The sequence below is a fragment of the Scardinius erythrophthalmus genome (assembly GCF_964197995.2).
Source record: "Scardinius erythrophthalmus genome assembly, chromosome: 9".
NCBI classification, from domain to species: Eukaryota; Metazoa; Chordata; class Actinopteri; order Cypriniformes; family Leuciscidae; genus Scardinius; species Scardinius erythrophthalmus.
In genome coordinates this window covers 10,347,928-10,361,015 of record NC_138229.1, presented here as the reverse complement: position 1 = coordinate 10,361,015, position 13,088 = coordinate 10,347,928, and the positions used below count along the sequence as shown (strand labels likewise).

At 40.5% G+C, this 13,088-nt stretch overlaps 1 protein-coding gene across 1 annotated transcript in view; it reads right to left on the bottom strand.

The window, feature by feature from the left end:
- adcy8 (adenylate cyclase 8 (brain)) overlaps positions 1 to 11,664 on the bottom strand; it is a gene marked incomplete at its 5' end in the record, with an annotated part of 50,337 nt that extends 38,673 nt beyond the window's left edge. Inside the window, 2 exons of the mRNA XM_081374220.1 lie at positions 967 to 1,116; positions 10,798 to 11,664. Of these exons, the coding sequence (XP_081230346.1) occupies positions 967 to 1,116; positions 10,798 to 11,664 (1,017 nt within the window). The remainder of the gene's footprint in view (positions 1 to 966; positions 1,117 to 10,797) is intronic.
- Between the last annotated feature and the right edge of the window lie 1,424 nt (positions 11,665 to 13,088).

Here is a 13,088-nt window from a genome sequence, read left to right as displayed (position 1 = left end):
TGTACTGCAAATATGAATTAAACAAGCCAGAGGTTTGTGCTCACCACTGGCTGGGCTAAAAGCAGGGGGAATATGGAGAGATGGACGTACAAACGAAGAGTAAGCACACACACACACACACACACACACACACACACACACACACACACACACACACACACACACACACACACACACACACACACACACACACACACACACACACACACACACACACACACACACACACACACACACACACACACACACACACACACACTAGTACCAGTATGGGCTCCACTTAACTGGCAAATAAAACCCACTTCAGCAAACAGCCGGAGAGCTCTCAGAGCAAGAGATGGGGGGAGGAGATGGAGTGAGACTTGGAACCTTTCTACACTAGCCTTCTGTCCCCATGAGATGCTGTTCTCATCTTCAAATCAATTACTCTCACCCACTGGGGCTCATTGCTGGAAAAGGAGTGTGATATACAGTAGCAACATTACGTATGCACGTGAGTGTGTGTGCACTTGCATGTATGCTTTTAAAAGTTTGAGGTCTGTTTAATTGGGGTCCGATTCTATTCAGCAAGGACATGTTAAATTGAAAAAAAGTGACAATAAAAACATTTATAATATGTTACAAAAGATTTCTAGTTCAAATAAATGCTGTGCTTTTGAACTTTCCATTCATCAAAAAAATCCTGGAAAACATGTATCACGATTTCCACAAAAATATTACGCAGCATAATAGTTTTTTTTTCAACATTGAGTAAATGTTTCTTGAGCAGCAAATAAGCATTTTCAAATGATTTCTGAAGGATCATGTGACACTGAAGACTGGAGTAATGATGAAAAAAAATAAAAAAATAATCCGCTTTGCATCACAGGAATAAATTAACACTAATAAACACTCTGGCCACAAACACGTTTGCATGTGTCATGGGGTGTGTGAAGGAAACTTCTGAAAGTTGCGACGAACACAAACCTGTCGCTGGTTCTCCGTCTCTAGGCGGAGACGTGCCTCGATGCACCTGCGTGTCTCCAGAAAGGCCTGTCGCTGGGCGCGGTCTGACAGGTAGCTGATAAACATCCCTGCAGTGTTTATGCATAAGAACAGCAGCACCTGAGCTAACAGCTGAGAGAGAGAGAGAGAGAGAGAGAGAGAGAGAGAGAGAGAGAGAGAGAGAGAGAGAGAGAGAGAGAGAGAGAGAGAGAGAGAGAGAGAGAGAGAGAGAGAGAGAGAGAGAGAGAGAGAGAGAGAGAGAGAGAGAGAGAGAGAGAGAGAGAAGACAGAGAATTTTACTGACCTTAAGAAATTAACTGCAGGTCAGACTACACATAGATACAACTTAACTACATCCATTCATCAGCTGCTGTATGACAGTATGTGGAATTTTACATCTAAAAATAAAAAATAAAAACAAAAAAAAACAGCATAAACAAGGTCCAAAATTAAGATTTTTGTGCCAATGACAAGTGAATGAGACCATTTTCCAGCCATTAAAAAGGAAACCATGAAACAATATTGTGCATTTTTATTTTTTTGCCATAAAGAATTGGGATTATTTTGCTGTGCATTTTAGTGATGTACTAGGTAATTGTAGGTAGATAACTGTGTCACTTGCAGTATCTGCAAGATGATTCATTTAGATTAAGATTCATTTCATTTAATGTGAAGAATATTTCCTCATTTTACAGATACCAGCCACTGCCAAGTACATTTTATTTATTTGCCAAAGCCATTTTTCCCTCACATTTGGCATTTGGCAAGTGTAAATTGTAGACCTTGAGCATAAGCATTCAAGAGAAAAAATCTTGCTTATTTTAATTTAAATGTAATCCTATTCCCTATGAGACAGAAGCTAAATGTCATCTTTCTCTTTATTTCACACACAAACACACACATGCAGATTAATGTGCAATTAATAAATGTCAGTCATATACTGGAGGCACAATATTTTTTACAGTTAATAAGCATGCTATTATTTCAAATGTACTCATTTAAAAGCTAAAGCAAAGTGGTTTTTAAAAACCTTTTGTGTTTGCTTTTCAGGTCCACTTATTTAATGACAGACACGTTGTGATTTTCTTATGACAAATATGTCAAAACCATGCAGTTTTTCCACAGCTGATTTTTTGTCTTGCCAATGATTTACATATTTTAGCTTGAGAATAACATGAACTAGCATTTAGGCATCAGCTAAGCTGTTCTCCTACCATGCATTTCCAATTGGTTTCCATTTTCTGTTTGGCTTACCACATCTTCACAGAAAACAAACAAAACAAAGGACTCATGCAGCCCATCCACCAGGGGGAGCCGCAGAGGTGAGAGTAAACTGAGGGTAGATACCAAATCCACTAAAAAAAAAAGGCTTAATATATTCAGTCTGGATTGAACCAGTTAGCCCTCTGAAATCAATAAGAAATAAAATATACTGACTTTCTAATAAATATAAATATATTTTTACAATCAGAACAAATGCATCTCATGTCTACCAGCGATAAGTTTGTAAATTTGTCAGATGTATGAAAGCTGTTACCTCAGTTGGGCCACCAAATAAAACATGACTTCAAAATTGTAATGTCCAATGTGACTGGCTGGCTGCTATGACATTTCCAGGGCTCAGAGTGAAACTATTGTATTTACAAGGTATAATCAGTGTCTAATCAAGCAGTTTCGACTTCATATTGAGACTAGATACAACAAAACAGACACCAACACCAAGTTTCGACTTCATATTGAGACTAGATACAACAAAACAGACACCAACACCATAAGAGACACGCTCTCTTTGTCTGTCCGGAGTAAAGTAGCCCAAAAAGTTAAAAAGTTACACACACAAAGGTACATATTTATATTTAGACACAAGAACAAACACGGTTAGTTTACCGCATTTGGAACATATACTGTCATGCCTCTCAGAGGAATCCAAAAATACACACGCTTTACCAAACATGTCGTGAAATCTCCAGAGAGTATGATGTAACCACCTGCAATCATTAACACTCTAAAACAATCACTGCAAAACATGTTTAAGCATGTCTCTGCACCTATTACTACAAAAGCCTCATAGGCATTTGTTTGTGTGTGTGTGTGTGTGTGTGTGTGTGTGTGTGTGTGTGTGTGTGTGTGTGTGTGTGTGTGTGTGTGTGTGTGTGTGTGTGTGTGTGTGTGTGTGTGCGTATATGTGTGTGTGTCTGCTTCAGTTAGACACATCCCTCCTGGCAATCTAAATTTGATGACTGATTAACGAGCCCCCCATCCTTTACAGTTTCAATTACTCTGGATTTTTATTTTTGTCCCGTGGGGACATTAAAGGGCTGCCATTTTAGATAGAGTGAAGCAAAGGGACCCTAATTAATACAACCCCTCTAGTACACACACACACACACACGCGCAAACACACAAGCATGCACACACACGCGCGCACATGCACAAAAACACACCACAGAACCAATGCAGTAAACATTATCAACATTCAAGTATCAAGCTAGCATGCAAATTGACGTAAATATAACTTCTAATCATTTTAATTGTTGTTGTTTGTAATTGTAAAGGATATTTACAAACATAAACAAAACCAACACGCACTTAAGTATTGTGTGTGCTTCATAAAATAACGAGCACACACACACACAGATCAGTGATGTGGACAGTTTTAATAGGAATGCTCATTATTTCAGACTTTCCCCATTCAAATCACTGACCTTAAAATACATTATCTCACATTGTACAAATGCCTCTCCACATACGGAAACATGAACAGCAGACAGACTAATGAATATGAGTCTTTGTGTGTGTGTTTTTTTTTTTTTTTAGAATATTGCTCTTAGCTGTAGAAAACATGAATAGATGGTTAAGTGACGCTTTCTAGGTTTACATTTATCTACAAGTACATTTCCCAACGTCACTTTAAAGTCAGTTCATACTCGTACTTGAACCACAGGTGTAGTTCATATTAATTATGGACATGATCTATTAACATTTGACAAACAGAAAGAGTCACAATAATAACATCTTAATTTTGAACAATAAATCTAGTTAAAGGAGAACTCCGGTCAATTTTAACATTGAGCTCATTTCTTTGTAAATTTGGAGAGCTGTCAGTACAGAGAACAACGACAAAAATCGGTGTTGCCTACACAGTGTTATCCTCTTTTTAAAATTTGCACCCTGTTGACTTAAATGGGGCAAGTTTTAAACCTGCTTTTAGCCTCTTAACATCCTTGATGTGTCATTACAAGTGCCCAGCCAATGTGAGTGATTCCTTCAGAGTGAACACGGGTAAATCTGACTGCAGTAGATGTGAAAACAGGAAATAAATACAGGTATGTGGGCTGGCCGAATTAACTTCATTTTTATTCATATCTTTCACATCTATTGCAGTTTTAAAAAGAGGATAACATTTTTGTCCTTGTTCTCAGTACTGACAGCACTCCAAATTTACAAAAAAAATTAGCTCAATGTTAAAATTGACCGGAGTTCTCCTTTAAAACATGAGAAATGTCTATTTGTGAAATGTTTTGAAAAGTATGGAGCCCCTAAAGGGACAAAAAATCCGAGATGTTTTGCGATCCTCCGAGAAACGTTGCGTTCGCTCGCAAAATGTTTGGGTTCCTCCGAGAAACTTTCAAATTCACTCGCAATACTTTTGAGTTCTTTTTTTGCAAGTTTTGCAAGCGTATGCAAATGTTCTCAGGGGAATGTAGAAACATGTTTCTGCCTCAGAGTGAAAAAAGTGTATTTTAAACTTATCCTTCTTTTGTGAGGTCTAAAGCTGCAATTATGAGAAATAAAGTCAAAATTGTGAGATATATGGTCTAGGGGTATGATTCTCGCCTTGGGTGCGAGAGGTCCCGGGTTCAGATCCCGGACGAGCCCCCATATTTGTCACGGCTGGCTCTGAGCCGCGACAAATGAGGGAGGCAACGAGAACAAAAGCAAATTAAAAATATTTATTTGATCCAACATAACAAAATAAACACCACTACGGAAAACATTCCGTTCAGAAAATCAACATAAATAAAAAATAAGCAACATAATAAACTAGTGCTGTCAGTTAAACGCGTTATTAATGACGTTAACGCAAACCCATTTTAACGGCATACATTTTTTTTATCGCGAGATTAACGTTCTTTTTGGCCTAGCAAACTTTGTCGTTTTTTTCACATGCTGTTGCAACAACTAGTAACGTTAGAAAAATTACAACACCACACCGGATCTAGCTAGACCGGACAAAAAACGACAGGCACGCCATACACACTTGTTTGGGTTTGTGAGCCGGCCAAAGAGTAGTAGGCTAACATTACGTTCTGAGTGGATGGCGAGCGCGAGATGCCGAAATGGATGCCAATGAGATTCTGAATGGAAAGTTTACTTTTAAAAAGTTGCCAAATGGTTCCATTGACAAGACCAAAGTGATCTTTGTGTTTTATCGTTGTGAACTGAGCGATGATCGCAGCACGTCCAGTCTGAAACACTTGACGCGAATGCGAATTCTCTGATGCGATTATTTGCTCCAAGTGAGAATGTTAGTGTGAAATTGAACACTACAGTATATGCCAATGTTGTTTTCAATAAAAAAAACATCTGCACAAAGCAAGCCGATCCACTTTTCCATGTTGATAAGAGCATTAAAATGAGAAAAAATAATGCGACAAAAAGAAATCAAGGGACATTTATAATTGCTAAAAATGTGCGATTAATTGCAAGTTAACTATGACATTAATGTGATTAATCGCAATTAAATATTTTAATTGTTTGACAGCACTATAATAAACACAAGATATATGCTCCAAAATACAGGCCTGCAAACTACCCAAACTTAAACTAATACATGGCGCAAACGAATAATTAATAAATAAATAAAGCAGCAACCCAAAATAACAGACGCCAAAGGGGGTAACCAAAAAAGGCTAAAGTCAGAGATCCATCACCTTTTATCATTCCCTGCTCGTTATAATAACACGGGCCCAGAGGCACGTCACAGTTTGCAATTGTGAGACATATGGGTCAGTTATAAGAACTAGTCTCAACTAGTCTCATAATATGAGAAATATAATTGCAACTGAGAACAAATGGGCTAATTGTAAGATATAAAGTTGCAATTGCAACAGTCCCAGTTGTGAGATATAAAAGCGGAAACATGAAAACTGGCTTCTACAGAAAATAGAGGCATTTGTATATGAAATGAAATTCATGCATTGTGGCTTAAATATCAAAACACACTTTGGGGTCACTGTACATTTCCTACCGCGTGTAAATACAGCAAAATAATTTGCAAAACAAATCTGTTAAATCACTGACTTCTAAAATGAATACTTCAAACGCACACACAAACACAGTGCACTTTAACTATAGCCTTTGACACCATAATTATCTCAGCAAAGTACAGTGATATCCGTCAGCATGCAGCAGAAATCGTTAAGAGTGACTGACTCTCATTGACTGCAGCAAATTAAAGAGAGAAGAGAAAAAAACAACAACAACAACTGCAAAGCAGCCCCTAGACCAACAGATCTAATGAAACTGTTAATATCAACATTGTACTCCAGCCAGAGAGTCTTCACCACGCAGAGGAGCCGAACTGAAATTTAATTAACACTCCATTTAATTACTGGGGTTGATTACGGTTGTAAAATGCTGCCTCTGAGATTTCCAGTAGATGGGCTGCTGTCCACTGATAATTCAACCATCGAGCGGAAACAGTACAATGCCCATATGATAAACTTTGAAATTGAAATTTGACATTTAAGGTATTTTTAAGTGACGTACAGCAGCCAGTCTCCATGGAGCATCTTAAGGCAGATGAGCAAAGCATTGTGGGAATAGTTGTATTCCACTCACTGTGACCTTTTGGCAGCTCTGAGATTAAACTCCACAACCTTTACTTCTGACAGCCCAGACCTTTAAGTGCTATACAGCAGCACCTATAACTGCTTACCTACAGTAGTTTTACATATTTCATTCATAGCACTTTTCACTGATGCGGTCAGAGTTAATCTCAATCTATTTTAAACGGTTGCAATGGTCTACTATTCTTGTGTCCTGTTCATTTTTATTCAGAGTAGATGCCATATTTAATTTGATGTGAAACAGTCTGGTCAATATGTTGGAGTTTTTATTCACTGGCAATTTATTGTCTTTTTATAAGGACAACAGTGCACAACAGTATTTTGATCTTATTATTATTATATATACACGACAGCATTTAGATTCATATTGAACAGCATTCTATCCATCAGACCCTCATTGTCGTGTCAAATCAAATATGTCATCTCCTCTTCTGAGGTCTATTATTATGCCAAAAAACTCACCACTGCATTTCCATTCTGGCTTTCTGCCATCTTTTGAATTTAAAAACAGGACAATCTAGCTTTCTCACGTATGGAGACATTTTCCCTAATCAAACCTGATGCATTGGACCGTTACCTAGTAATCCTGTCCATGTTGCTTTCTACAGTGTAATACTGACCTCAGTACAATTTTACACTATCATTGTTAGCAGCAGCTGATTGTTCTCAAGGTTTCGATTACGCGGCAGGACAGTCTACGGTGTCAGAGTTCAAATGCTAAATTGAAAAATACATTATTAATCACTCAGACATAAAAACATGTCATTGACCGGGCAGCCCGCTGTGATTGATTTTTGTACTGTACATGTGTGAAAATCTACATGAGCAAAATATGTTGTTTGCTGTGTATCATAAGCTTTGATAGACCCCATTTATTTCATCTTAGCCCCCTTAAAAAGTCTTCAATGAATTTAGCCTCCTTAAAGGGATGGTACTTTTTTGGGTGAACGATCCCTTTAATCTGAGCTTTTTGTGATCTCAGTTCATGTTTGCTGAAAACAGCCACTGCAGCAAACTGTCTGAAGTGATTTCACTCTGATTCCTCCCCTCAAACGAAACTTTGTTATATTAAGTATCATCTTTCCCTCAAGTCAATGGCATATATAGGGCAGCAATTTTGGGCATGGAGCGCCACCCCCACTAACAATGCTCCACTTCTCTTTCACTCTCTGTTCCACAAAATGAAATGCAACAAAATACCCTACCTTTTTACTCATATAGCGACACCAAAAAAGGTACTGTATTTGCACTTATATTTTGGACACTTGTATCTGCAAACAAATGATGCTAAAGAGCTTTTCTCTGAACTAACTTCCCTTTTTCGGAAACATAATTTTCAAAATCAAAATCTCAAAATCATACCCTTCAAAATCACACAAAATCGTATTCATTATAATAAGAAAATACCGTCCATAATCCACAACTTTTGACAACCAGAAAGTGTCTTCCTGTCTCTGTTTTGAATTGTTACTATTTATATTTCCAACACTTGCTTCAATATTTGTATACATTTTTAATGAAGCTGGTGTCCAAATACTTTTGGGGTCATTACACACACACAGACGTTTTTGAAAGAAGTATCTTATGCTCCACTAAGGCTGCATTTATTTGATTAAAAAATACAGTACACACGGTAATATTGTGAAATATTATTCCAATTCAAATAACTCCATAAATGTAATTTATTCCTGTGATGGCAAAGCTGAATTTTCAGCATCGTTCCTCCAGTCTTCAGTGCCACATGATCCTTCAGAAATCATTCTAGTATGATGATTTGCTGCTCAAGAAACATATTGTTATCCATGTTGAAAGCATTGCCTTTGCTCAATGTTAATGTATTGTGGTAACCTGTGAGTTACCGAAACAGAAATACAGAAAGTTCAACAGAACTTATAATTTTCTATAAGCAAAATGATGTCTGTACTATCATTTTTGATCAACTTAATGTGTCCTTGCTGAATAAAACTCTTTGAATTAATTTCTTTTAATTTAATTTATTTTAATATTACCGTTTTTACTGTATTTCTGATCAAATAAATGCAGCCTTAGTGAGCATAAGGGACTTCTTTTAAATCAAAAATAATATATGTGTGTGGTTCAGTTATCCATACGTTATGGGAAGAAAATGTCTTAAATCTTAAACATCGAGGATATTTTTTGTTCTCCATTAGGAAAACAACTTATAAATCATATTAAATGATGATGTAAAAATGCAGAAAGTTTTCTGTGAGGGGTATGTTTAGGGGTAGGGTTAGTGTAGGGGGATAGAATATTTGTACAATATAAAAACCATTACGCCTATGGAGAGTCCCCGTAAACCACATATTCAAGAATGTGTGTGTGCATGTCTGTGTTTATTATCAGACAAGCAAGATTTGAACTCAAAACCTCTCGCTCTTAATGCAGTAAATACTTTTCTGGCCCACATCTCCCTCATCTCCCTGCACTTTGTCTATCCACAATCCACCCCACTGCACGCTACACTCTCACATTGATCTGGTGGAGTTTCTGAAGTGTCTTATAAATGATTGATGGAGACCCTGCAGGAGTTTCCACAAACCCAGAGAGAGCACAAGAAAGCAACTGACGTCCATCTTACCCAGCCATTGACGGCATTCTACTTACATAGCGCTAAACCCCGAAACAGGTGTGCGGTCAGGTCTGAGGGTGTGTGTGTGTTTGAGAGCGCGTCCTGCAGTATGAGCGAAGGAGAGGGAAACGAAGAGATGCTGGCAGACAAGTGTGTGAGTCAGAGAGCCCTTCTCCATATCTCCCTCCCACGCATGCTATTTTTACAGTCTACCTCACACAGCATCTTCGACCACTGCTTGGACACACACATTTTTGGGTCTGCTAGAGATGATTGGCTATTTTGACCTGAATCTTCATATAGACATCTGGATCTGGCCCAAATCTGTGTGTGAAAGGACACCAAACAACTCTGTCTGTCTGTCTGTCAGTCTGTCTCTGCTGTAATGACAGTGAATAATCTTTGCACCCTATAATTAACTCACACAGCTTCCTGTCTCCTCTTTGTTTTTTAGTCTGTGTGCTTGTTTTGGTGTATAGAGCATGTTGTTTTTGTGCAGCATGTGTGTGCAGGTGAATGTCACAGAATAACTGTAGTGTCACTATGATTTAATTTAGATGTAATATGATCTGATTACATGTGTGAAGTGGACTGGCCTGACCTCAGGTCATCTTGTCATTCAGAATCTCTTTAGCATCTGACAGAGAGAGAAAGAAGCTTTGTTGACCTGCATACACACGCATAATGCAACCGTGTCCATGCAGTTAAAGCAACGTATAAAGGGACAATTCTCCTAAAATAAAAAACGGTAATAATTTACTTATCCTCATATTGTTCCAAACCACAAAAGAATATATTTTGAAGAACACTGGTGTGAAAACAACTTTAAACCCCATTGAATTTCAATATGGCCCACAAAAACAAAAAACAAACAAAACATTTTTTTCCCAAGAAAGGAATTCATCCAGTAAATGTTGGTAGAATTTCCATTTTTGGGCAATCTATTCCTGTAATTGTCTCTCTCTCTTTCTTTTTTTTTTTTAAATATATACAAAAACATATGCTTTTATAAATATATTTGAAAACACTTGTAATGCTTAAGCTCTCATCAGATGTTACTGAAATGGGTAACTGATTGCAGTTCTCTATTATGACTGCTTTGCCGCATTCACGAGCTCTTCTTGACCTTTATTGACCTCTACAAAATTTGGACCGCAAAAACAAGACATCAATATCAGACAGAAAAGCATAAGGCAGTCCGCAACGAACAACCTTAAAATGTCACTTTCAGCACCACGTCGGGTGGACAGCGACCATTGCGCCTGGGTTAAATGCCTCAAGCACTGAAAACATCCATTTGCACCCGCACCAATGCACACAAACTTGCCATGATGTAATATTGCACGTTTCTCTGATGCACTCTCGTCTCACCTGATTCGTGGAGATCTGCGCTCGTGGAGGCACCAGCAGCTGGAGCGCGATGTGGAGCGCGGAGGTCAGCAGTCCTGCCACAATGGCCCAGGTGAGAGGCAGCGGAAGCATGCTGTAGGTGGCAAAGAGCGTGAAGAGCACGTACCCTATCCCATCCCCGAGCAAGCCGTAGCCCAGTCCCGTCGCGAGGATCTGGGTGGCCATGGCGATCCAGGTCACCGCGCCGCTGTACTGCAGGTAACCGTGCGAGCTCGTGTCCTTGCGCACCACAACCAGAGCGCAGATTACCACCTCGATGCCCGTGAAGAAGCCGAGCAGCATTCCTTTGATCGGGTCCATCGGCGTGGACGCCAGGGTCAGGTGCAGCACGAGAAGTGTCAGCTTGGTCACCACGTCCAAAATGTTCATGACCACCACTGACTTCCGTCGCTGGCCGAGGAAGTAGCGCTGGTAGAGGCGCTCGAGGTCCCTGGACTTGAAAGCGTAGCGCAGCGTGGGGAAGATGACCCCGCGGTACGTGTAGCCCCAGCTCAGGAAGAAGTCTGAGTTGCTGGGCGCGCAGTCGATCTGCAAGAAACCCAGGTCACTGCTCGAGCGTTCGGGGAAGACTTTAGTGCCGCCGTTGTTGTGCCGGTCGCCCACCGACGTCCTGCCGGCGGAGTGTTTGCGCGAGCCCTGCGCGTGATGCTCGTCCGGTGAGACGGGTTTTGGGCTGTGTTCGTGAATGAAGCGCTGCTCGGTGATGTGTCGCACGGCATTTTGCCACAGCAGGCGCTTCGGTCGGTTCCCGTTGTTGTTACTGGGTGTTTTGTTGATGGTGTACAGCTCCTCGCTCGCGCTGGAACAGCGAACCTCTGACAACTCCATTGTTCCCACGCCAGACGCGGTTCTATTTACTCACACGCGTTCCCAGAACAGAGAGAGAGAATACGAGCAGGTGTGTGCGAGGAAGAGTGAAGGCGAACCGAATGGAGAGTGGAGAACGCATCGGGACAAGCAGACTGGTCCCACGGCAGCTGCCGCTCATCATCATGCGTCTTGTCCTCCGCGAACGTCAGAGCGATTCGGTCTCGCTTGCTCGTGCCATTTGGCTGCGCAGCGCTACAGCATGGCATGCGTCCGCTCGCGTGCTGAGAAACAGCGCATCTTAACGCGGTCTGACGAGGAAAACGTGCCCTGTTGTCTGCGTGTGTTACCCTCTGTGTTGCTGCAGCAGGTCTTGGTGTGGTTCTGTTCTGCTATCGCAACCAGGATGCACACTCAAGAATGTTAAGGAGTCCTTTCCACAACGCCATTCCGCCCCTTGTGCGGTACAGTCTTTTAGTCTACTGTATGTGTCTCTTCTGTGGTATTTCCCCCCTGTCTCCAGGAATCTTTGTCATATCCAGCGGTGATGGTTTAGGACTGGAGGTGTCGAGAAGAAGACCTTCCTCAGTTTTGAGGCTCTCACAATGGGTCGCGAAAGATAGAAAGCCGAGTGCTGAAATTCAAGAATAATATCACTTAAAACAAAAGAAAAAACATGCAAGCAAAAACAACAAAAGGTCTATGTCAGCCAGTAAGGATACTGAAGGCTCCTGTGATGTGAAACATCCAGTGCGTCCGCTCATCTGGTGGAGATGGTATATTTACACTGAGAAAAAGAGAGAGGGGGGAGGAGGAGGGGTGTGTGTGTGTGACTGAGTCTTCCCGACGTCACGAGCTCCTTGCCTTTTTCCTCCCCGCGCGCAGCTTTTGTTTTGGTCCTAAGCACCGCAGAGGAGCGCGAGCAAGAAAGAATGGGACAGTGGGACACAGAACATTTGACAACATCATTTTTGACTGCTTTCAACGAAAGAAAATAGATCAATTTAACTGCAGTCAAAAATCAATACTAAAATGATTGTTATTAGCCTATTCATTATATTGTCTTTCCGTCCTTCGGATTAGACGTTAAACCGAGGTCCTGACTCTCTGTGGTCATTAAAAATCCCAGGATGTCCTTCGGAAAAAAGAGTAGGGGTTTAACCCCGGCATCCTGGCCAAATTTGCCCATTGGCGCCTGTCCAACATGGCCTCCTCCTCCTAATCATCCCCATATATACTCATTGGCTTCATCACTCTGTCCACCATTAAGCTGGTGTGTGGTGGGCGTTCTTCAGCTTGTCTGACAAATATCTCAATGTCACTTAAACTATGCATCCTTCTGAATGCTTCCAAAACAAAACTTACTTTCCAGCTCTGCTTTCAGATTTGGTGCGTGCACAGAAAACAGTGGAATTGGACATTTAGGCCTAGGCTACATGCAGGCG